The sequence below is a fragment of the Rissa tridactyla genome, chromosome W (assembly GCF_028500815.1).
Source record: "Rissa tridactyla isolate bRisTri1 chromosome W, bRisTri1.patW.cur.20221130, whole genome shotgun sequence".
NCBI classification, from domain to species: domain Eukaryota; kingdom Metazoa; phylum Chordata; class Aves; order Charadriiformes; family Laridae; genus Rissa; species Rissa tridactyla.
The window spans coordinates 403,291-429,342 of record NC_071496.1 but is presented as its reverse complement, the minus strand read 5'-3'; the positions used below and the strand labels follow the sequence as shown (position 1 = coordinate 429,342).

The 26,052-nt window shown below is 45.2% G+C and overlaps 1 protein-coding gene across 22 annotated transcripts in view; it reads left to right on the top strand.

The window, feature by feature from the left end:
• LOC128902022 (zinc finger protein 532) overlaps window positions 1–19,743 on the top strand; it is a 47,426-nt gene extending 27,683 nt beyond the window's left edge. For 17 of the 22 annotated variants that reach the window (XM_054184292.1, XM_054184293.1, XM_054184291.1 and 14 more), the window contains 6 exons: window positions 26–202; window positions 7,615–7,777; window positions 10,735–11,013; window positions 16,093–16,205; window positions 17,345–17,492; window positions 18,410–19,743. In XM_054184292.1, the coding sequence (XP_054040267.1) occupies window positions 26–202; window positions 7,615–7,777; window positions 10,735–11,013; window positions 16,093–16,205; window positions 17,345–17,492; window positions 18,410–18,904 (1,375 nt within the window). In that variant the 3' untranslated portion in view covers window positions 18,905–19,743. Of the gene's footprint in view, window positions 1–25; window positions 203–7,614; window positions 7,778–10,734; window positions 11,014–11,176; window positions 12,863–16,092; window positions 16,206–17,344; window positions 17,493–18,409 lie in introns of those variants that run through there. The other 5 variants (XR_008463587.1, XR_008463586.1, XM_054184288.1 and 2 more) reach the window with 5 other exon arrangements.
• Window positions 19,744–26,052: the final 6,309 nt, after the last annotated feature.

Below are 26,052 nucleotides of genomic sequence, written 5' to 3'. Positions count from 1 at the left end.
CTGACTCTTTTCCACTCTCTTGCAGCTGCGTGCATTGCAATGTCGTTTACTCTGATGTGGCGGCACTCAAGTCTCATATCCAAGGTTCTCACTGTGAAGTCTTTTACAAGTGTCCTATCTGTCCCATGGCATTTAAATCTGCTCCCAGCACACACTCCCATGCCTACACACAACACCCGGGTATCAAGATAGGCGAACCAAAGTAAGCAAAATTAATCTTCTACTGCACTTGCCTGCATTTTAGTAACTTGTGAAATTGCATTCTGCCCTATGCTTATAATCTTAAATGTTGCATACCATACAACCAACAGTTTCTCATCCTGTTGGTGACGGGTGGAGTTCATGTCATGCTTTCATGAGTTTTTAGCTGGCAGTTTATTTGGCAAAGGTTAAATTTCTATGAACATAGCAATAGCAGTTCTTCAAACGCTGTGCGCTACAAGAGAGTAATACAGTAATTACAGAAATGGTTTGGACAGGCAGCTAGTGTGTTGCTCCTTCTTATCTTTTCATTTACTTAGCTCGTCTGCATTTTTGCTGTGAATTAGAATAATGGCATGCCAAAAAGAACAGCCAAGACTCATCAGTGCTTATGCAGTGATTTTCATAACAGCTGGTTGAAAAGGTGTGAAAAAGTTACTTCCTTTTTTTTTTTTCCTGTGCTCACAGACAGTCAGCTGGGTGAATTGGGAAAACTGTTTCTCCCGGTGCATCAGCTCGTGGGGGAGTGGGTGCGTGCTTGTGGGAGATGGTGTTGGAAGCAGCAGTCGTCGTCTCAGGGCTGACCTCGGGCCATTCTGTTGGGCTACAGCCGCCTGCTGTACCCGTTCGTTGGGTCACCACCACCCGCTCGCTTTCCCTGTAGGATCTCTCCTCCTCTGTCTGTCTGCCACATTTTTCTTCATGGAAGCCGTAGGGTTTGGGAGTTGTGAGCTGGGCTGTTGCTCTCCTAAGACGGTCGTGTCTGAAGGAGGGCAATGCCAGTGCGTGAGAGGTGCCAGCCTTTAGACCTTTTGCAGCCTTGCCCCTCCAAATCAAAATAGATGCCTTCGTAGAGCTCTTTATATAAGCTTTTTTCCGACGCGTAATCTTTTTTTTTTCCGGATTAAAGCAGAGCTGATTCCATTTTGTAGCTAGGAAAGTTGTGCATAAGCACGGTGTTTTGCTGAAGATGGTAACACGGGGCACAATTAGGAGCTGGGCTGCAGAGTCTTTGTTTGTAAGGTGTTGGACATCAAGGCCTCCGCTGAAGGCAGTGCTTCAAATGAAATCAGGCTTCAGATCCCATTGGTCTTGGCCTGATCCCTTCTCGTGGCAGAGCTTTTTCTTCTGTCTTCTTTCCCCGCTGTTGGTACGAGTGCCGTACTCAGAGTAAACACCCCTGTATTGAACTCCGTGCTGTTTCTCTGGGGCACGCAGAGCACACTGGTGCATTTTAACAACTTGCAGGCTCAAGAAAATAGAAGGCAGATGAGGGAAACAAGGTCCTATGTAATGTAATAACCAGATTTCAGGAGAATTTAGTTTATCACTGTTTCTTCTAACATATTTACAGGAGATACATTCTTTAGGGTGTTTAAACCTAAATTAAATCAAAATGGCAATGAACTTACTTTGTCTGATACCAAATTAAGACATTTCCACCCAGTGAGAAATGGTACCTTGTTTTAATTCAGGATGGTGTCTTCGGTGAGGGGCTCCAAAATACCAGCACTTCATGTAAAACTTGTTTCAGATTCCCCTAAGTTTCATTAGAGAAGACCGAAAGACTGAGGTCACCGTTTGTGTAAGATACTTCACATATGAAAAGTGCAGAAGATTTCTTGTACTGTGCTTGGATCTGCTGAACTGTTTCTGATCAACTTTTTGAATTAAGTATTTTGCATTAGTTTTCTTTCCATATAGATGTGCTTACAATTGTATTCTTTTATGAATTTATTTTGGTTATAAAAAGACAAATAAAATTTTATGCAGTACTGTTGTATTGTAATAAATCGTAGAATTCATAGTTGCATGCTTCTCTTAAGAAGGGGTGCGTTCTTTCAGTTTGCTGGTTTTAATGAGGATGCTGTCTTAAATGCACGCAGAGTGACTAGTAGGATTTTTCCCGTCTTTGCAGTGTTTGGAGCTCTCTGTTTCCATTCCACAAGCATCTGTAGGTAGCACGGTGTTGCCACCAATTGACTGCGCTTGCACCATTTAATGAGGTCTATTTCAAGCTATCAGGACCTGTGGTTCCCCTCAGAGTTACCTACATGTATTTCTGCTACTTAGTAGCAATTTAAAAAGGAAATGTTTGTGTTTAAATTAGTTTCTGAGGATGTTGGTCACATATCTTGGTCAAGTTGACATCAAATGTTTGTGACATTGCTGAAATTGTGGCTTATCTGCTGCAATGTTCTGTGTTAAAATCGCAGAACAGCCCCGGTTGGAAGGGACCTTGGAGATCATCGGGTCCAGCCTTTTGTGGGAAGGGGAGCCGAGGTGAGGTTGTCTAGTGCCCCGTCCAACCCCATCTTGAAAGACTCCACCACCTCCCTGAGAGGTTCTTCCTGTGAGCGACTGTTCTCACTGCAAAAAATTTCTTGTATCAAGATGAAACCTCTCCTGGTGCAACTTGTACCCATTGCCCCTTGTCTTCTCCCTGCGTCTCCTTGTGAAGAGGGACCTTCTGTCTGCTTTGTAGCTGCCCCTTAAGTGCTGGAGCGCTGTGATGAGGTCCCCATGAGCCTTCTCCAGGGACAAGAGACCCAAGTCCTTCAGTCTTTCCTTGTGGGGCAGGTTCTCCAGCCCCTTGATCATCTTGGTGGCCTTCCTTTGGACCCTCTCCAGTCCATCCCTGTCTTTCTTGAGTTGTGGGGGCCAGAACCGGACACAGTGGCCCAGCTGTGGCCTCACCCGCGCTGAGTAGAGCTGTTGTGTTTGAGGAAATACATTCACATTTGACCAGCCTGCTGCTGCTGGTTTATCTGTATCATATTACCTAGCATCCGGTTTGCGCGTGACTGGTGTACGTTTGAAAGCTTACCAAATTCATTACTGAAAAGAAGGATTGTAATATAGTCATATAATTACTATAGATACGACCACATAAGCTCAGTTACATTTTTGTTCTTCTAAGTATACTTTTTAAAGCAAATGAAAAGAAGGGTACGGTAGCCTTCTGTGTTTGGAAACATGAAGCTTTTGAGTTTTCATTGTGTGTATACAAGGTGTCTGACCCTTGAACGTGAGTCTCAGACCTCCCCGGGTTGGCAGATGTGGAGCCAGGCTTCCAGGTGTTCCTCTGGCCATCGCAGAGGTGCAGCCCGAAGCACGTCCCGGCGTAGCAGCGCGTCGGGGGGCTGGGGAGGTCCTGTGGGTGGGCTGGGGACGGTCCAGCCTGAGGGACTCTGCGCTGGTTGAGGGGAACGGGGCTCACTGGGTAAATGGCTGCGTGCCTCTGGCAGTTACTGGAACTGTGTGACTGATTTCATTGCAAATGGTTGTTTCAGAACAGCTACAGTAAACTATTTGCTGTATGAAAAATGAAGTTTATGTGCAGCGATTCTCGGTGGGATGAAATTAGATCATTTTAATACAGGGAAATGGATGGCTGTCTTGTCTTTCGACTTAGCTGTGCTACAGGAGAGAGCTGCACAAACATGCTCCGTGGGTTTTATGGGGAACCAAAGCTTATACGTGATTTTCTTTTGTCAGTAAACAGTGTAATTTCATAGGAATGGCACGAAGTATTTTTCATGGCTGAGCTCTTTTTTGGATATTGGAGAAATTCTTGATTATCAAGCCAAATTATGGATATATACTGTACTATTGGTACAAAATATATTATCCCACAAGTACCATTTTTTTTAGAGAAAAAAAAAATTTGGGAAGAAGAAGTACCATACTCTGGTGCCAAAGTTTTCAAAACGCTAAACATCTTTTCCGTGTCTTTCTTTATTCTAAGATAATATGAGCAAGGCCAGCAAAGGGACGTGAAGATGAATAAGGGATTGGAGCATCTCTCGTGTGCAGAGAGGCTGAGGGAGCTGGGACTGTTCAGGCTGGAGAGGAGAAGGCTCAGGAGGACATCGTTGATGTGTTTAAATACCATATGGGAAGGCACGAAGAAGAGGGAGCCAGACTCTTCTGCCTGGTGCCCAGAGACAGGACAGGAAGCAGTGGGCACAAACTGCAACACAAGAATTTCCACTTGAGCACAAGTCACTTTTTTGGCGTGAGGGGGGTCAGACACAGGAACGGGCTGCCCAGAGGCTGTGGCGTCTCAGCCTGTGGAGACATTGGAAACACGACTGGAGATGGTCCTGGGCAGCGGGGCTGGGACTAGGTGGCCTCAGGAGCTCCCTTCCAACCTCAGCCATTCTGTAGTCTTCTGTTCCTGACTCTAGGTACAAGAAGAATCTGAAGCATATAGTAGAGCATAGTTTATTTGGTTAAATGGTGTAACCCTGGGATGATAAATTTATATACTACAGACCTGAAATCATTGCAGCGGAGATCACTGTCTGGTTCCACCACAGATGATAAAGCAGTTTTTCTAATTTATTGTGTCTAATTTTATTAGCAAGCTACGGTTCTAATAGAAATATACATCATGAAGTAATCAGAGAATTGTTTTTAATTCTGCCAGTCTTTATTTAGATCTTGTTAACCTGGAACAATGCGATTTTACTGATGTTTGGCCTTGGGATCGACTGCTTGGCAGCAGGCACCAGAATGCTGGGATTCTGAGTGTTACCAGTGGGATGTGAGCAATGGAGCAGAAGGGCGAGGATCGCCCTGCTGGGGAGCAGGCTGTGGTACGGCCTTGTGCCTCGGTGTGTTTGCCTGCTTGGTTAGGAATCGGGCTGGAGGCTTCCTGACCTGTGGACAAAGCTGCTGATGGCGCTGCGAGACGGTGGTCTGAGAGACAGGACATAAGGGACAGAAGAAAAATACGTGGTGCCCCAGGAGTAGGGAATGCGTGTGGTTAGTGCCAGCGCTCCGGCTTGTGACGCTACAGGCGGACTCCCTGCACAACTGCAGCAAGTACTTTTCTGAGGAAACCGGGTTTTGTCTTGGATGGAGTGGAGAGGGCTGACAGTAAAACCACTGCTTTAAGTTCTCTCCAGCTGCTCTCCTGAGATGGGAGCAAGGCGATGGAGCGTGCTTAGGTGCTCAGTAGCTGTGTGTGCTGGGCCAAGGGAAACGATCCCTGGCGTAGCAAATCCTTGGGCTCTTCCCACCCTTGGACCTTGAATAGCGTGTCCCACGGAGTGTGCCGGTGACAGCACTGCGCTGGGAGAAGGTTCCCCGTCTCTGGGTGCGCTCAGTTCACCTGACCTGCTGGGGTGGTGGTCCATCGGCTTCTTTCCCCTGAAGATGTCTCTTATGATCCCAGTTAAAACTATTAGTAAGATACATGGGTTTATACTGATGTGAGGTACGTGAGGTGAAACTGCATTTTAGGAACCTGGGATTTCTTTCTTACCAGTTATTATCAAGAAGCATTTTCTATTTCTGGCAAGCTCTTTAACGCCTTCTGTCCGGGACTTACCCAAGAAGTTGGGATTCGGAGGGGGAATAGATCAGTAATAACACGACCAACTAAAATACTTGTTTTGAATAATGTTGAAGAAGCTTTCGTGGGCAGTAATGTGGGGGTCAGAGGATGGGGAGGGGGCTCCCCGCTCAATGAGGTGAAGCTGGCGGGTGCTGCGCCTCCGCGCAGCCTCGTCCCACGCGGGGCTCACCGCAGGCAGTGTGGCAGTGTGTAGGTCCTCGCAGGATGCTCTGTGAGTAACAGATTTATCCGAGCACGCGTGAGAGACTGGGACCACTTGATAGACCACAAAAACAATGTTTTTCATAGTTAATACGGTTAAGTGTACTATTTTTCATTATGCTGAATATTTTGACTCACAGAACGGCTCGGACATCGAAGTGAGGTCCCTGTTCTTGTCATCTCCAAACACAGTGCAGAGCAGTCTTTAGAGCTCTTGAACAACATACTATGGATGATAATTGCTTAGAGAGATCTAGAAAGAACTGGGAACATTTATGTGGATAATGAGAAAATTCAGCACTCCACCAAGCAGGGTGCGTTGTGTTGGTTTTTTTAATGGAAAGACATTCTTTAGGATGGAGCTCAGCCTCGAAGGGATGGGATTAGGAAGACGGCTTTGGCAGAGGAGGCGCCTGTCGTCGTACCCGGCACCAGTCGTTGGGTTTCTCTGACATGAGCTGAACTTCTGCGCTACTGCCGCTGCTGATGGCTGATGGATTACACTGCTCCCCCATCTGATCATCATGGCAAATTGCTTTGTTACTTTTCTTTCATGTGTCAGTTCCTTTCATTCATTTTCCAAGTTAAAAGAAAGTGTGATGTTTCTGAAAGAATAGAGTTATTTACTAGTTATAAACAGATTCATTCAAGGGTTGCGGTTTGAGTGGCTAATCTTGTTACTCACCTTTAGTTGCCAGGGAAATCATTTTTAATCCAATCAAACATACAGATAAGAAAAAACAGCAAGCAAACTATCAAGTAAATAATTACCTAGAATGCAACTGGAACCATACTTGTTATTACAAAATCATCAGCAAAATCGAGCCAGCTTCAAACTCTTGTTCGTGTAGTAGTTGCTGCAGCATTTAGATCAGAGGATTATGTTTCTGGTTTCCCTGTGGTTTTCGTCTGTTGGACAGACACTTGACAAGGATCTGCTAAAAATACACCTGTTTTCAGATTGTTTAATAATGGTTTTAGGATTTTGTGACGCAGATTTTGGCTACCGTGTTCTTTTTCAGGGACTATGCTTTTAGTACCCAGTACTTACCTAGTTCTTTGTTAATTAGTATTACCTGCTTCTAAAGCACTTTTGAAATGATGGTAGTAGATGCATTGCTTCACCAGTTACACTGCTACTAAAACGTGAATAGCTTTTGTTACAATTTTAATGGGAATATTGCCCGTCAGAACGGGAGCTTTGGGTAGCTACTTTTAGAAGTCGCGCAGGCTGTGAGAGAGGAGGTCGTGGTGTTGCGCTGTCGCCGTGTTGCTTTGGCAGGCGGGCTCGTAAAGGCTTGTGACTGCAAACCAGGGAAATACCCTCCTGTCACGTTTCAGCTTCAGGGCATTAACAGGGTCAAGGCTTGGCAGTCAGGAGGTTCAAAGCCATATACGTCGCCAAAAAGAAATTTATCTTGAAGTGTATTACCGATTCTGATCGAATCAATCGCTCCTTTAAAACATATCGCCTTTGTATAACGGGTATTGTCCTTTACTTAGAACGTGAGTTCAGAAACTGAAGACATGTAACTTTCAGAGTATCCTGAGCAGCTGTTGGTGTATTACATGTGACTGGCATATGCTGTTGTTTTTGGCTTCTTGTTTGCACTTTTTAATGATTTTTTTTTCTGTTCTTCTGTTGTGTTTTTTTTTTCCTACTGCTCCCGTGTTTTGAAATGGGGGGGGTGTTGAGTTAGTTTAATTTTAACATTTTTCAGGCAGTGTGAAATGATTGCTTAAACGTGTCAGATCTTGTCTCTGCTGAGAAAAAAAGTTAACATCATGATTCTTGCAAATTAGATCATCAACATGACTGACATTGTTTATTGTACTTCTGTTTTTAGAATAATATATAAATGCTCTATGTGTGACACTGTGTTTACTCTACAACCTTTGCTCTATCGCCACTTTGATCAGCACATTGAAAACCAGAAGGTGTCTGTTTTCAAGTGTCCAGACTGTTCTCTTCTATATGCACAGAAACAGCTTATGATGGATCATATCAAGGTGTGTAGGCATCTTCTCTTGTTTCGTTCGTAGATACCATGTGTCGTGCAATATATGCTGTGAGAAAATACTGTAAAAAGGCACAGAATAACACGATGACTGCTGAAAGAGAGAGAGGTTAATAATTCCAAAAGAGGAATCTGTGAATAACGTTCTCAAATGTTAAAATGTTATGTGTATCTGTGATGTAATCACTAACTGGGTTTTCCTATGTGAATGTTGGGGTTTGGTATACTAGGAGTATCTCAGTGCATTGCATTGAGTTGGTCATTTTATCAAAATAATAGTGAAGTAAATTAGTCCAATCCTAATAAGTATTGAGCCTTATTTACAGTACTGTAAGTAGTATTCCCGTGTCAGGAGCTGAGAATGCTGAGTACATTATAAAATCAAACCTTCGATGTTCAGAATTCACCGGTAGGAACAAGTATGTTTCTTGAATAGACGTAGAGGTTATTTGTGTGTGTGTTTGCATACGAACACGAACACATACGTGCTTTAAAAAAAAAAACAGCTCGAAGTAGATTTTCTCATAAAGGCCCTTAACAACTGAAGAAGATTTACTGTCGTCCTTGCAAATCATGTTATTAAGAACCAACAGTCCCCTGGCTATAATGTGTTAGCTGTGTATTTTAAATACGCTGTGCTACTTTGTTTATATATACCAGATCTGTTAGCAGTGCTGAAATTTCTTATGCCTTATTAACAAGATCCAGTGCCTGGTAACAGCTGAAGTTATTTACGGCATTGCAAAGCATTTGAATCCGGAATGGTAGCACTTAATTCAGTGCGTTTCTCCTGCAGTGACACATAAGACTTAGTAAAATTTGCATGCAGAGTAGTGGAGAACCAGACGTCTTTCTTGTCTGGTAACACCATCATTTTGCATTTTAGTCTCAACTATGAAGTTGTGTTGAAAAACAAGATTGTTGGTCTTGAAAAAACAGTTGGTCTTAAAGCCAATCTTAAACATTCAGAAATTCAAGGACTGGATATTTCCTTTGTTTCAGACACTTTTGAGAATAAAATTAGGGGAGTAGAACGTACACGTGCAGTAACAATATTACTGCTTTTTTTCAGAATTGCTAGTGCTTTTACGTTCAGGATGTGTGTATAGTAGTAGGGACAGCAGCAGACAGGTAGAAACTGGACTTCAGTTAAGGGGAAATGGAAGAGCCGGTAACAGGGTATAGATAAACACAGAAAAGGACTCGGGGAGAGGGCGAGCGCCAGACAAGGGCAGAGCTCAGCCCAGCTGCACAAAAAGTAATTGTTTGGTATGGCTAGACATAGGCTATCAAGGCAGAGAAGACCTGGCTGAAAATAGAACAGAAAGGGATAGAAAGAAGCTCAGAAGGAGGTTATTTAAAGCTATAAAAAATAACCTGGAATAATTCCCGCAGATGTGAATGTTTCTTCCTGGCAAAATGTATGTCTGGTTTTCCCGTGACGGCGAGCTGCAAGAAGGTCTCTGTCAGGCAGTGGGACCAGGTGGGGAAGGTCTGGGCTGGTGGGGTCTGCCCTGGTCGCTGGAACTCCATGTTACGCTTTAATGCTTTTTGTTTGTTTTCAAATAACAAATTACATTTCAAGTATTGTATTTAAAAGATGTTTAGCAACCCCCTCCTTTACTGCACAACTTGCGTATGTTCTTAGAGCCAGTCAGTTGGTCCCATGTGCTTTGCTTTTTAATAACATTTTAGTTTTTTAAATTACTGGCTTTTCATTTAAAAGTTGTTAGATAGAAGAACATGTTCTACAGATCAGGTTGATATTTGCTGTAGAGCCAGCGTGTAGTCCCAAAAGCCGCAGGATTTACGGAAGAACTTTATAATGAAGTATTGTACTGGAGTATCAGATTCGTATTCTTGTATTCCCAGATTCAAGAATGTATTGAATGTGTTCTTTTGTGTCTGAGGTTACCTGTAGGAAAAATAATTATGTTTGGGATGGCTAGTCTTTTAGATGTGAGAGAGACCTTGAGAGGGGGATCCACTGTCAAAGCGTAAATCTGGGCCACGGGCATCTTTGTTGGCCCAGAACCCTGCTGACTCAGTCCTCTTGTGTCCACGTTCACGTACAGAACTCAAACACAGCTGACGGCCAGGTCTTCCTGAACGGGTGCTCTTTTTGGTAGGCTCAGGTACCACACCAGCACATGACACTGGCTGCAGAAACGGGGGAAGGAGGAGGTGGAAGAGTTCTTCCCTTCTTACTGGTAGTTTACTTAAAGTCTAGAAAGAAATCGGTGAGGAAGCGCCACTAGCGAAGAGCCGCAGGCTGCTTGAGAACAGCTTGTTGGACACCTCTCAGCTGTGCCCTGGTCTTGGGGACCCCATCAGCCCTGCACGCCTTTGCCTCTAAGGGCTGTTAGCAAGAGCCCCACGTTGGGGTGCTCGTAACCTGAGCATGGGGTAAGACAGGGCTTAACTCAGCCTTAACATAAAATATTCTTCCAGAGTTGACTTTTCTTGTCTTATTTACCAATGTGCCAAGTCAAAATTTGTCAGTAAAAACTTTTCCTTCTTGGAAGTCTCTAGTCACGTAGTTTGAAATGAGGATGCTCAGCTAATGATATTAGGTAAGTAAAGCAAGAAATTAAACTTAACATAAAGTGCCTCTTCAGCCCTTTTTTCCTCCCTATTGAACAGCAATTTAAACCTAACCTAAAAAGTCTCCTTTTTTTTTTTTTTTTTTTTTGGTGAAAATGTCCAGCCACTGAAGAAAACTTCTCTTTAGCTATGGATGGTGTCTGTTAGTGCTGTCGACTAGTTTCTCTTTATACTAGGCCTTGTCGTTAGTTAATCATGTTTCTTTTAAGTTAAGAATGTGATCTGACGATAGTATGACAAGGAAGTAAATGAAGACTTTTGATTCAGAGGTTCTTTGCATTTTGTCAGTACAGCTGTATACATCTGTGTTAGTTTTGTACTCTTTTTTTTTCTCTTTTATTCTAGTCTATGCATGGAACTTTGAAAAGTGTTGAGGGGCCACCAAACCTGGGGATAAATCTGCCTCTCAGTACTAAACCCACAACTCAGAACTCAGCCAGTCACAACAAAGAGGACACAAAATCTGTCAACGGAACAGAAAAGTTGGAGAAGAAATCTCCGTCTCCCATGAAGAAAGCAGAGCCTAAAAAAGTCGCTAATCCTGGCTGGACATGTTGGGAGTGTGATAGGCTCTTCACTCAGAGAGACGTTTACATCTCTCACATGAGGAAAGAACATGGAAAGGTAAATGAATAATATTCAGTTACAAAAAAGTGAATTAAACCTGAAATACGAAGTAATTTTTTTCCAAGTTCGGTTGTGTGTTTGCAAATAATGCCTTTTAAGTTCCAGTGTTCGTCCTCTTTGTTCTTACCTCTATTTCATCTTTCTCTCTTTGGCTGCTTAGTTTTTGTCATTTTCTGCATAGTTCTACTGAGAAAGTCCACACGCTCTTACTTAACTGTAGACTTGTTCATCCAGTACCACAGTTTCAAGATGGAAAGAGTGAAAGATGTTGCGGTATTTCGTCCAAGTCATCTCATCTGATCCAGGTTCTTATTTCTTCCTCTGTACCTTCTCGGTTCCCTCTCGGTACTTTGTTAACTGTTAGACTCAGGGAATGGAGTCTTGTTTTGTTTGTCCAGTGGGTGGCAAACAGCATTTCATTTTAAAGGCAGACTTGCTCTGAGGTCGAGCTGTTGCTCCAATCCTACACTTGCAGGTTCAGCCAACAAGTCGGCCCAGTTGAACAAGTTGAATTTTGTGTTCAAAACAGCTGGATTTGAGAGAGCTTACTTAAAATGGATTGAAGTGAAATGCGGGAACGCTGTATTCTCAAGTCAGCAGAAAGACAGCTTGATGTCCTAGCTGCATCCCCTAGCTTTTCCAATGACATGAAATTCAGACGACTGGCAGGTAGGCGGTGGTGGAACGGACCCTCGGGTTGGCTGTGGCTGAGGCAGGCTGCAGCCAGCTCCGTGGAGGCTGGATGCCGACACTCGGCATCCTCTGTGGTCCGGTCCTGCCCTTTGCTCCTGAAAACCATCCAATTCTTTTCTCAGCTGGGAAGCAGGGAATTAAACTCCTGTACTGTGCTGCACTGCAGAAAAGGAGCAGAACTGGAAGGGATAACAGACTCCTTTGCCTACGTGGAGAAGAATCACCCTGAGTGAAAATCTGTAGTTTTCGGGATGCTGATAACGCTGTAATAAATGGCAGCGCGTTTCCAGAGGTTTCTGTGTCCCTTCAAATTACAGTGCTTATCTCTAAAGCTGTTCTGCAAATTATTTCACTCTGTTTATAAACATTTTATGGAAACGCTGAAAATGCCAGATTACTGAGTGTCATCTCTAATTTCCCTATGACAACTTCTAGCAAATAGCACCCACGCCCGACTGACAGGAGACTATTTCCGTGTTTCTCGTAACTCCCACTCTGTTCTGTCAGCCTTCCTGCTGTAGAGCCCTGTAACTACATCGCCAGTCCCCCCCGGGACGAAACACAGAAAACCAAAGGATTATGATTCACAGAACTGCATTTTTTTTTCAGCTGGCGCTGTTTTTACAGCTTGAGGGCTTGAAAAGCAGACAAACAGCTGAGATCATTGGTCTCCGTTTGATTTTTCCAGTTGCTTTAAAAGACCGTTTTTGCATTTCTGTCCCTTGATGTCACTGAGGAACTGCTAATTGCTGCAGTTTCAAGCCTAGCAGGTATATTCCCGACACTTCTGCTGCTAGGTAGTGTCTGTAAAGAAACTCCATAAAACACGTTCCAGTCCCTGCGGCGTGCCTATGCACTGAGGGTTCGTGTCTGATCTTGTAACGCTCGTACAATCATGGCTTAATTTTCTCTCAAAATCAGTCTCTTTAGCAGCATATAAAAACTGCTGGTCCGCTATGTTTTGCTGTTAGTCGCGACTAACTCGATCAGTGCTTTTACCGGCAAACAGAAGCAAGTTTAAGGCCAGATGCATTTTACATCGATGGCAGTTCTTAAAAACAAAAGAACACAACCTCCCTGTGAAACTGTCACTTCAGGGTGAACTGGAGAATGATACCCAGTCTGAGCACATCTGCAGCAGAGTGGCAGAAGGCATGTAAGATAAGGTTAGCAGCACGTTGATAAGGCTTTCTAAATAGGAGCTTTAAATATGGATCTTTCTGTCGCTGACGTTTATTGAGAACGTGCAATGTTACTTCAAGAACAGCCCTTATTATGAAATATTCGGTAATTGTTGCACTCAAATAGTGGCCTAAAGGCCTGTTGCATTGCTTACATTTATGCGCTGTTTTTTACCCCTATTCAAGCGGTTCCTCAAATAACACAAAAGGCATATATATTTTAAAACGAATAGAGGTGCAACTCCATGCGTTTCAGAAATAGGTGATAAAGCTCAGTTGCTAAGTTAAGAAGGTTGCTATCTTTAAGAATGATAGGTGTGGTTTAAATGCTCTAAAAGATCTATGGAGAGTGTTTGTTAAAAACTTATTTTAAGCAATTTGTGAGATATTCTCAAAGTCCATTGTCATGTAAGGTATTTGAAGATAATTAGTTTCAAACTTCCGATTGCTGGTTTTGCAGGATAAAAGTCTGGAGCTGTAACCCTTTCTAGCTGGATTACTCAGAGGTGTTCATAGGAGAGGTATTGCCTCTTGGGACAGGTTCTTCCATTTCCAGACCTGACTGGGAAATCTCTACGCAGACAGACAGACAGACAGACTCACATTTTCTGTATCCTCTTCCTGAGCTGGCTGACGGTAAGCCAGCTGTAGAGTAGGAGAATGTGCAGCCACCTTGGTGTGACTCTGCCTCATCTTAAAAGTGCTGTGTAAAAAAAAAAAAAATTAATAAATGTTATTAGCCCAGACAAAGCGTGGTTCTAACACCTCTGTACAACTCCTGGCTTGAAACTGGATCGCGTATGTCTGCACTCAGCCAGGCAGGCATATGCTGAGCTTCCTAGGACTTGGCTGTGTTTCTATGAAAGGACAGATGTTTTTTAAGCAGGAGTTGCTTTACCAATTCCGACTTGCTGTGCATCTAATTGAACATCCTCTTTCTTCCTGTCAAGATGCTGTGGAACGGGTCCTCCTGCACCTAATTACAGAACTAATTTTTTAGTTCTTTTGGTTTTGGCTGCCGCTGCAGAAACTAAAACATCTGAAATCCCATTTGGGTCTCTGTCTGGAATCGTCCCAACAAGTGTAGGATGAGTGTGGTGTCGTGGGTGTTCCCGGGGTAGCGCCCTCGGTGCTCCGGGAGGGACGGGCTCCTACCGAGCACGGTCCTTCTGCTGCGTTTCTGACTAAATGCTGGAGGGCTCTGTGCCGTGCAGCGGCCTCGGCAGAGAGACACGGGCTGCCGTGGGCGAGCCTGTGTGTTTGTACAGCACGGTGCAGGGCTGGTTCTTGGTAACAGCCCTAATAGGACTTCACATTCTATTTTATTTTATTTTAATTTTATTTTATTTTATAAATTATTCCCAGAGCAGTGCAGTCATAAGCTCGCTGCAAAACCATACTGCAAGACGTATTGATTAATGCATTAGCATTAATGAGCACGCACCGTGTGTACACACTGTAAGGTTTTCACCTGTAACAATTTAAGAGCGAAATATGTTGATTCCCTTTTGTTTTAATTGGCCTTTACATGTGAAAAGGAAGTCTAGGTTGAACAGTACTGCGCCTCTAACAGCATTATGTTGACTCGCCCCAATAAAATTACCATATCATGGTTCCTAATGGGATGCTTCACATTTGCATGAATGACCTTTCGGAACTGCTTTGCTTTCCTTTCCCCACACTGTGTGATTTTGGCCTTGATAGCGAAAGGTCTCTCATCTCGCTGCATCCGCTGTTACTGCTTTAGCCGTTCCAGACATCACTTTTTCCCGTGTACAAACCTTCCACAATTCGCTCCAAACTTTGCAGTAAGTGATAATTTCCAGTAATGCCATCGCCTCTACGGATCTCCAGTGCCTTGTCTGTAGCTGTTCCTGGGCAACATAGCCATTAGAGAGCGTATGAACATCAACATAAAGTTCAGCACTCGGAGCACAAGTATAAGATGGATGTTTCTCAGTTCCTGAAGCATTTCTGTGGGGCTTGAGTATTTAGGATTGAGAATTCTTTATTATTATTATTACTGATTAATATTAGGCATGCGGATTATTGTGCATCTCCATTTTTTAGGCATTTGTCACTTTCAAAGAAGGTAAGAATAAGTGACCCTTTGTATTATTCTGTGAAGAAATTCTTTGCTGTTTGGAACGTAGGGACAGATCTTGGATGCACTCTCCAGAAGAGTCAAGAAGGGTCCAAATTCAGGTGTTGATCCAAGTCTTTTGCTCAGTGGCTTCAGTTGGAATAGTAGAATAAAATCTTGGGTTTTTTTCAGTTTCCAATAAATGCAGGAAAGAGAATGTTACTGATGCTATGAAGGAAAACTATGATCTCTGCTAGAGCAGGAAAAAGCAATCCAAGGGACCGGATTTTCCTTCTAGACACTTGACTGATCGTATGAAACTGCTGCCGTTGATAGGACATGCCGTTTGAACTGAGGTCTAGGACTGATGGAATTTAACGGACAGGGCCACGTCATTCATTCTTGGGCTTGCATAGTCTGCAATTTTGGAGATGGTATTTCTTCAGATACTAGAGCTCCTGCATCCACGTTCAGCTGGAATGACATAGATGGAGACCACTCCATCCTTTCCAGCTTCCTTCCGTTTCTTCCTCCTTCCATTTAACAAACTGTAGTATAAAAGCCACAGAATTCCCCAAACAGATGGCCCTCAAGTTGGCATTGGACCATTCCTCTCATTTCTTCACGACTTCTCGGAGCCCTGTTGGTGTGTCAGTGACCGTGATGTTGTGCTTTGGTCCTTACCGTGTGCTCTTCACCCCTCCTTGTAGGTGACTGATAAGCTCTCAGTCAGCAGCTGCAGACGTAGTTTGGTGATGGGAAGGGAAAGGTTACGTTAGAGTGAAAGCGAATCTCTCGCCGTACGGCCTTTACCGAGCCAGAAATAATCCACTCATCTTCCCTGCCTCTTTGGTGGAAGAAATTCCCTTCACCCACAGTCTGTGCCACCGGTTTCCAACTGGTGATAGCCGTGTGTGTAGCTCGCGCTGGCCCCACTGCTCTGAAAGAGTCCAGGTCCTCTGACTCCTGCAGTGTTGCTGTAGGAGTGCCGTGTTCTTGAAGAGACAGTGCCAGCCCCTGGTAAGTCGTGTTTCTTTCCTATTACCAACAGGTTTGACACAAGCACTACTTGTACTGAGCTTTTTTTAATTAATGCCTTTTTTCTTCTTTTTTTTTAAGCAAATGAAGAAACACCCGTGTCGACAATGCGACAAATCTTTCAGTTCCTCCCATAGTTTATGTCGTCACAATCGTATCAAGCACAAAGGCATTAGGAAGGTTTATACGTGCTCGTAAGTTCTACTTTTATTTATTTAGAAACAGAACATAAACCTACAAAAAATGTTGTTAGTTGAATTTCTTTTCTTAATTGTATAAGAGCCAGTGTCCCGTTCTTCCAAACGAATCGGGTATTTAGATACGTAGGTGGGCCAAACTGTTGAGGTTGTCCTAAAAACCTAGCAGGCCACTGAGAATGCAGGTGCGTGAAGTCTGCTGTCTTTCAGGGGCTTTGGCGAGCAAATCTGAAACTTCACTGCGCTGAGAGTTTGCATGGCTCATCGTTCTGCGGTGGTGAACTTGGTTTTCAGTGGTCTCTCAAATACACAACCCACGCTTCCAATCTACAAAAGCCAGTATTTGTAGTGTTTTTCTCACACATAAAACAGTGCGTAGTATCTAAAAATCCTTAGTGATGTTTAAGTGGCTGGAGAGACAATGCGTAACTTAATAGAAAAATCCACATCAGTCAGATAAGATACATAATACAAGTTTTCTGTACTATATGTTACAAGATGGGAGCTCAGGAGAAATACGCTTCCCAAAAGCACGCGAGAGGTTTGGAAGCGATGCGGCTGGGTCCGTGTGGGAGAACAAAGCACAGACTCTGAAAGACAAGTTTGTTAGGCTGGTTAGCTTGAGGTTGGAAAGGCAGCTGAGGAGGAATTACTAGTGCCGAGGAGATAAAGTATTTGGATTTGAGTGCAGAATTAAGTGTCGTTTGGAGCTAGCATTCATCCTACATGGAAAGTGATTGCCTTCCCTATGAAATATAAATTAAGGAGAACTCGGGAACCTGTCTAATAGAACGTACGGTTTGGTGATGTTAGCAGAGGTCCAAGAAACAAAGTCAGATGCTCCCAGGTTTTATTCTGACTCACACGTCGTACCATTTTGAGTATTACCTTCAGAGAACTTCTCATTTGCTCGGTGTATAAATTGCTCAAACTTTTCTAGTTTTGTTTTGTAATTATGCTCATTTTCTTAATAATACTTACCTTTGCAATTGATTGGAAAAACATTGTTGCTTTCTTCAATAGCTTGTACACTAGACGGGATTTATTTACTAATCCTATTTATATTGTTCAGAACACTATGACGTTTGTTCGGCCTGACGTTTGAGTCTGTGCATATCTGCTTTGTGTTCCTGTAGGCACTGCCCAGATTCAAGACGTACTTTTACCAAGCGGTTGATGTTGGAGAAGCATATTCAGTTGATGCATGGCATTAAAGACCCTGATGTGAAAGAAATGACTGAATCAACCAATATGGAAGAAAGGGAAGTAAAAGAAGACACAAAGGTAATCACTTAGAAGATTCGTTCTGTCACTGAGAGTGAATTTTTTGAGGGTCTACGTCTTTAAATAGGTGCAGGTATTTTGATCCCATAAATGTCTGATCGTCTGTGAAGCAGAGCCCTTCCTCCTCCCCCAAAAGACTTGTTACATGCAGAAATTAACAACATTTTAAAGTGTTTTAGGCTCTGTATGATAAAGAATTTCACCCAGCACGTCCAGAGCTGACAGCAGAGACACATACTATTGTCTCTGACTCTCTGTGTCTCTGTGTCTGTTGTCTCATGACTCTCCTTCAGCCCAACATATTGTCATCTTATTTACGTGTTGGAAATGTGGCAGCTATAAACATTGTCTTCATAAACATCATGGAGCGTATCTGAGCCACAGAGGATTCTCGAGAAATATTCATGTCAGAAGAATAACGAGAATATAAAAAATGATCAGTTTAATTAGTTTTTAAAATTCTGCAAATCTGTTACTAGCAAGCAGGAGATAATCTGTCGAGTCAAATTTCAGGCATGAAATAATATTAAGTAATTAAAATGGAGTTCCAGAAGGTAGTGCTGAAAAGTTTCTAGACTGGTACTCTACAGCCTGTCCACGATTGAAGTCTCGGTGGTGTGTGTACTTGGATGCAGTTACGCCGGCAAGTACGTATTCAAGTTTATACAGCGTATTAGATGCTGTAGCTCTGTCAGAGCTGACCAAACAAATGTTATGTGCGATTTATAGTAAAGAAAACCCCTGGTTTTCCAACACGTACAACATATATTTGCGTGTACTGTTTCAAATATTGTATTTATCAAAGTTGTACCGGAATCTACCAAAGGAAAGATTTTAAAGTTTGTGAGTCACGAATAGTTATGAAAAGAACTGCGTATTTATGCTTACATAATGTACTGTTTATGGCATTTTTTTAGGTTCCTAGTCCAAAGCGTAAATTGGAAGAACCTGTACTGGAGTTCAGGCCTCCACGAGGTGCAATCACTCAGCCATTGAAGAAGCTAAAGATAAATGTTTTTAAAGTTCACAAGTGTGCTGTTTGTGGCTTTACAACAGAAAATCTTCTCCAGTTTCATGAACACATTCCTCAGCATAAATCTGATGGCTCTTCGTACCAGTGCAGGGAGTGTGGACTCTGCTACACGTCCCACGTGTCCCTCTCCAGACACCTCTTCATTGTACATAAGCTGAAGGAGCCTCAGCCAGTGTCAAAACAAAATGGGTCTGGGGAGGATAATCAGCAGGAAAATAAACCCAATCACGAGGATGAATCGTCTGACAGTACGGCCTCAGACAGGAGGTGCAAAGTGTGCGCAAAGACTTTTGAAACTGAAGCGGCCTTAAACACTCACATGAGAACACATGGCATGGCCTTCATCAAGTCAAAAAGGATGAGTTCGGCTGAAAAGTGATCAGATCATCTGGGATGCAGGAATCTCTCTCCACATTGGAATACTAATGACACTTTTGCTACAGAAAGTTCAAGGTATAATAGTGTTAACAGTACTGTTCAGGCTGTTGCAATATATTCTGCATAAAAGTGTCCCCTTCACCTCATTGTCTGTACCCTCAAAACCATCAAAGCAGTATTTGAGTTGAAAAGAGTTTGTATATATTTAAACTAATAACTTTTATACTCTTTGTTATGTGTTTGTATCGGTATCTAGTGGAAAATTTGGGTTTTTCTGGTTTTGTTTCTGTTTTTTTTTCTAGTAAGTTTCTTTGAAACAGAGTTCTGGATGCTGGGGCAGTTCCTTGGGTTCTCTTAAGCTGTTTCTTCTTGGAATGCTTCTGAAGGAAAGTTTAGCTCATGGAAGCGCATCGGAAGGCAGCACGTGGAGGAGAGTGGGGAGGGCAGGCAAGCTAAGGGGAGATTTTAAATTCTAAGATCTTGTGCTTCTAAATGTTTAAGGAAGCTTTTAAACTTTCTCTTAAAAATATATATAATAAAAAAAAAAAAGAAGAAAAAGTACCTCTGCATACGTAAAATGCAGTGCTGGTTTTAGGTGGCAACACCAGAACAGGTGCAGACCCCCTAAAATGATAAAGTACTTTTGAAAAGTATAATTGCACAACTCTGTGTATCATGAAGTGATTTTTTTAGGCCATCAGGTGCTTGTGATCAAAGCTCACATTGTTACAAAAGGGCTGGGCTGCTCTGGATTTAACAAATAAGATGTAATTAGAGGAATAGGTTTATAATGATGATGTTTTTTGTCATGTAATTTATTAAACATTATATAGAAGTGACCACACAGCATTATGTATTTTCCTTTATCTCTGGTTATTGAGAGAGAATAGTTAACCCTTGCTACAGGGGTTGGTATGTCCCGGCTCCGTATGCTAATGCCAAATGTTCTGGTGCTCAGTGTCCCACACAGCCACAGCTGTCCCGACGCTCACCCACGCAGCCCGTGGCAGCTAACTGGGGCTTTCGGCTTCCGCACAGACCCTACGAAGCTCGTTCCGCCATTTCAAACTTGTATTAATATCACTAGTTGCGCTTTCACAACGTACAAAAAGGTACCATACTGTCCCTTTCATATATAGTTCTCTGTGAGAGTTATATTTTTTGTTTGTTTTTGCATTTTATACCTTGTATGTATCCCTGAAAAAAATTTTTGTACTTTTTTTTAAAACAAATTGTGTATATATAGATAGCTGCATGATATATGGTAGTAATTGTTTGGTTCCTTAGAAGTCTTGCTGCTGTCAGATGTTACTATACACTATGTCCATTACAACTGTATTAAACACATTTCATATGTAAATAAATGTGGAGCATTTTGCCCCTAAAGATTTGTGAGATTCTGTTATTTATCATTAAATTTTAACAGTTTTAAAAATGGAAGTGTTTGAAAAAAATATGGATCCTTCTCAGCCACCTCTGTAAAACTTCTAAATCACTCTGGAAACTGTGTATCGGATACGTTAGTTCCACTTTGTCTCTTATCTGCACCCTTAATTTGGTTCGTTGGTAAATGCTTGTTACCCATTTATATTACTGGCATGTTGAGTGGTTCCGAGGCACTTCTCCATGCCAGACCAGACGGCTGGCGTCGCGGGATCCGAGTGTGTAACGTACACTGCCCATCACTGCCCTTCCCATTGAGTGTATACCTCCTAACACTTGTTTGTTGATGTGCACTGTCAACTGTACAACAAATGAGTTATCACTATGCAGAATGGTGTTTTGTATACAGTGAACAGATAATAAAAATTAAATTTTCACAGCCATTATTAATACTTTTGTTTTTTTTCCCTTTTCCCTGTCTTGCACCTGCCAAGGGATGCTGTGAACCAGCGACATTTAAGTCATTGTTGGTGCTGCCAAGAGGCAAAACGCCGAAAGTTCCTGACAAGTCATCTGAAAGCTGTTGGGCAGGATGTGAAGCGGCGCCGTGGTCACAGCCCTCGCTCCAGGTCCCACGCTGCCTTTGCCCCGCGACTGGCACGACGGGTGCGTTTTGCCACAGCCGGTGAGCGGAGCTCAGCGCCTTGGCTGTGGGCTCCGTTCGGTTTTCACTGGAAGGTCGATTTGACTCTCCATCTAGTAACCTCTTGAAAGGTTTAAGGGATGGTGGGTCTCCAACTGCCCCGTACTCTCTAGACATGTTTGTGTGTCAGAGCTTGTACGCACTTGGGTATGGCAGGAAAGGGCAACTTTTCCCCAGGTAGCGCTTCTTTTTTGCAGGCAGAAACCCACCCGACCGGTGAAGAGAGGAGCTGGTTTGAGGACTATGGCTTTTTCCAAATACCAGACCCAGGGGACGGAGGAGATTTAGTGTGGTAATTAAGACCATTGTGTTTCTCACATAGCATTTCTTGCCTCATTCTCCAGCTCCTCCGGATGTTGGGGCTTTTCCTTCTGTATCTCCTGAGTAATTCAAGATTAGATACTAGTAATGAGAAAGGCCTGTCGGGTACCTCTCTCTCCCCAGGGAGATCTCCAGTGTCCAAGCGTTACTCCAGCGGCGATGCTTCTGCCAGTTCCCTTTTGAGAGTCTTCTGTCTAGAAGCTGGTTTCGTCCGAGCACAGATTTCCTGGCAATGACCAACCTGTTCATTTGTTGCTGGTTTACTTGATCTTGGGCAAAGAGTTTCACGCTTTGTTTGGCTGCCCCTTTCAGAAACGACGGCTCCTTTGCTGCTCGAAGCCCCTTGGTGTGCGTCTGTCGTGCTCCTGAGCATGCTGGTCTCATCTCCGTGTCCACCCATCCCTCAGGGGCCATGCGTGCTTATCAGATGGAAAAGTAAAAGCAAATAGTGGCCCCAAATGCAATGCAGGCACGTCGGGAGTGTAGTGCCTTATTAATGAACCAGTTTTTGACTGACTGTGAGCGTGGCTGTTCCCTGGAGAGACTCCCACCATGTGGGAAGGGGAGGAAGGCCAGGAGCGATGGGAAGGCAAATCTCCCTCGTGTCGCGCAGCGGCATCCATCACGGAGAGTGCATTTTACCCGGTCCTCTGCAGCCCCAAACCCGAACCACCAGCCCCAGCTGAGCCCGGCTCTGCCGCGGGAACCGGACGGGCCCCACCAACACGGAGCAGGGAGGGCCGGGGGACATGGGGACACCAACACGGAGCAGAGAGGGCCGGGGGACACAGGGATGCCAACATGGGTGCCGTGGCCAGCTGCTGTGGGGAGCCCCCTAGTTCCAGGGCACTGGGCCGCCTCTGCCATTGCGGATACCCAGGACCCCCGGGACACCCTCCAGCCTGCACCGCCTTTGCCGGGGCTTCCCTCAGACGATTCCCTAGTGATTCTCTGGAGACCAGGAAGGAAATGGAACAACGTAAAGCAACGTGAGACAGCAGCGAGACGGCAAAAATCCCAGTTTGCACGCCTAGGGGAATTATTTCCTCTCGTAAACTATAAAGAAAATATTTAAACATCTTTTTACCTGAGATCTGACATTTGAACTGTTTGCTTTTAATTAACGTCGTGACACTGACAGTCAATTACAATGATGACATTAATCCTCCTCTTTTCTACACCTTCTTTCCTCTGAGGATTTAACAATAATGGATTAAACCTCATAAAACCTGTGAGGTAGGAAAGGGATCATTTATCCTCCACTGTTTTGCAGCCACTCTTTTGGCTGAACACAGAGGTACTTAACACCGCACAGCAACTCCAGCCGGCAGATTAGAACAGAAATACTAATTAGGGCTTCAGGGAGCATTTGGGCAGACGAACAGAGCGTTAGTGTCAGGTCTGGGGTTAACGTGTGGCTGCTTCTCTGTGTTCACCCCGCGCACAGGCGGGGATTTCTGACCTCCGTGGAGGCAGTGCCTGACGGGTACATACATACGTGTGTACATGTATAAATATATGTGTGTCTGCTCCTGCGGCGTGCCTTCCCATTCAAGCCCTTCTGTTCTCCAGCGAGGAATGGCACTCGACGAGGCCTCTTCCCACATACCCAGCTGCAGAGAAATGGCCTGACCAGGATGGCGGCCACCAGCCCGGGAGCGTGGGGCTGTCGTGGGGCTGCGCTGGTCCCACCGCTCCCGGCCGTTCACGACCTGCGCAGCCCCTGCACCACAAGGCTCGGACCCAGCTGCCAGCACAGCCTGAATAAAACTGATTTTCCCCCTGCTGATACCGGTTAACACTGGCCACGTGGCTCAGTGTCCGAACGCGTGCCCGCCTCGGGCCCCCTCAGCTGCCCGAAGTGTGCTTCGGTGTTTCAGAGCAAACCTCTCAGAGGGGGTGAGCTCTCTGCAGCCGCTGGGCTCCCCGGCACACAGCCCTTTCGCCGAGGGGTTGGTGGGGTCTGGCTGCGGCACGGTGCGTCGTCCTGCCTGGCCTGGGCTGTCCCCAGGGCTGGGTGTGCACGGGATCTGCGGGAAACGGCACGGAAACGGGTCAGCGAGGCTGTCGTACCTGTGGAAGAAAACCACACAGGCCACTGGGGAAGGATTTGAATGTCTCGTCGTGGGGACACGCGTGCGCTTACCAGGGGGAGGGTGACAGAAAATGGCAGCGTGGGGGTTCACAATGGCCAGCGAGGCAGAGTGGAGCCGGCCCATCCCTTTGTCACAGCACTGTGCTGGGACGCTTTCCAGAGTGTTCAATTTGCCAGCAACAAAAATGCCCTTGAGAAAGGCTGTGAGGCCGGTGGGAAGGGACAATAGCGAGGGAAGCGGGGCACCGGGTTAGGCAGAGACGCCTCATTCCCTGCAGGCAGCAGAAGGCTGGGCCACGGCGGAGCCGCATGGCAGCCATGGCCCCTGTGAGCGGCGAGAGCAGCACCTCCCTGCCGAGCCTGGCCGATGGCCTTCGCTCTGGCACAGCCAAGGGCACCGGCACAGCCAAGGGCACCATGACAAGCGTCCCAGCCCCGCGGTGTGTCCTGGCCCGGTGCAAGCCCCGGCCATCCCTGGGACACTGCACCACACGGTGCCACGGCCATGCCGGCGTGGGTTGGTGCAGGGAGGCGATGGCGTGTCCAGGCGGGCAGTGGTTTCTCCCACCAGCATCTTCCAGGCATCCGGTGGCTTTGGCTTTGTCAGGGAGAGACCTTGAGCCAGACAAACCCTTGGTCTGATCAGGGCGGGGTGGCTTTAGACTCTTCCTTACCCAAGCTGCAGGTTTTTCCTGCAAGCTGAGATCCGCACGCCGTCTTCTCCTCCTGACGGCTGTCCCCTGCAGCCCCTCTGGCCCTGACCCAAGGGCAGGATACGTCTGTCCCCGCGCCCCTGGGCTGTCTGTCCCCCCTCTGCCCCCAGCCGTGAGGCCTGCAGTGCAATCCGGACCCTCGCGCACCCCGCTGTGCGTCCCACGCACCCCCTGGCACTCATGGGGCTGGCCCTGCCTTGCCCAGGGGGGAGTTTGGCCGTGCCCTGGCCGGCAGCCCTTTGCAGAGCTAGGCACGGCAGACGCAGAGCATGGCTGACCACAATCCCTCGACTTCCAGACCTGTCTGCTTTTCTTCTTTAGTTCTGGAGGGCGTTTGCAGATGCACAACTTGACCTGCCAAAGGCCCAAACGTTCCCAGTTCTTAACCTGGGTGTATCTGGGGGGAATTCAATACGGCAGGTCTATTTAGTTTTAAAAGGATTTTTATATAACTCTGACCTTTTCATTCTGTTAATATTACCTTTCTCAGTACACCTCGCATGCACACGCAGCTGCCAGGCCAATAATGGGACACAGAAAAACCCATTTTATTTTAAAACCTTTCTCAAATATTAGGGCAGTTCAGGAGTCAATTCTTTGTATTTGAATTTCAGATTATTACTAAAAGGTTACCTGTCTAGGCGTCCGGAAGGACCACGGGTGGGTAATGGAGTGAAAAGAGAACTAAGTACAGAATATGGCAAACACAGCAGGCAGGAGTGTGCCCGACCTCCACCCTTGGGCTTGGCGGGCAAACGGGCAGCTCTGGAGACGCGCGGAGATCCCCGTCCCCGCCAGAACCATCTCCTGGGGTGGCTGATGCCGGCCAGCGCCCAGAGCAGCGCCCTGTGCCGAAGCACCCGCTCTCCTCCTCTGCCATGGGGGGTTTTGGAATGCAAGGCATCGGAAATGACCCAAATTCGTCTGGAAAATGAACTGGAGGCACTGTGGTTTTCTTCTCCGACACCCTGGCTTCTGCTTTGAAGGAAAAAATGTATTTGGAGCAGTAATGTGGCTATTAGCAAAATAATCTGAGCATTGTATCCTTCACAGATATGTGCCCTAATGTGATTTGGCAGAAGCCTTTATCCACTTCATTTATTTTATATTCCCAAATTCTGCTATTTTGTATTCAATGATTCTAATGCGATGGCGGGGATATGGATGCGCTGCATTATAAGTATTGCTCTCTCCGAGTCCGTCCACCACTTGGCCAACGTTGCCATAGCTCTGCGTGCCAGATTAATATTGAAGGTCAAGTACAACAATATTTCCTGCTTTAAGTCACTGTCACTTTCTCAGTTAAAATGCAGAGCAGCCCCCGGTGACTGCAATCAGGCTGTAATTGGAGGAGCTACTGCCTCAAAATATTGCTCGGTCATTACATTTACATACTGTTGCTGTTAGCAAAATGAGCAGAGCCCTTTATGTGCCAAGAAACATCTCCCCATCACCAGCATTGCTCCGGGTGGTTTACCTCACTGCGACGCTTCCCACACAGGGTGTGCTCCGCGCCTGCAATTCAAGCAATTTCCAAATGCTCATAAAAGTCAAGGCACAAGCGTGAAATAGCAGAGTCGACGGCCAGAAGCCAAATTCCTGTCCATTGAACTCAGTGACCAGCCGCCAGATCATCTATGATGCTGCTGGGATTGAGGTCTTCAAGTGCCATCACCTGTGTCATTTCTTTTTTGTTTTCCTGGGCAGCGTTTTAGCCTCAGCTCTTCCAGCGCAGGTTAAGGAAATCCCAAAGCAAACGAGTGTTCTTACCAGCCAGCTCGGTTGCTGGCGCAGCACTGCTGATCTTCCCAGGTCATGCAGTTACAGAAGAGAGAAGAGACTGTGGAAAAGTCATAAATAGTTCGAGACGCTGAGGTGACAAGAAATGAAGAGCTGTAGATAAGCTTTGGGGAAAAAAAAAAGTCAAAACTGTT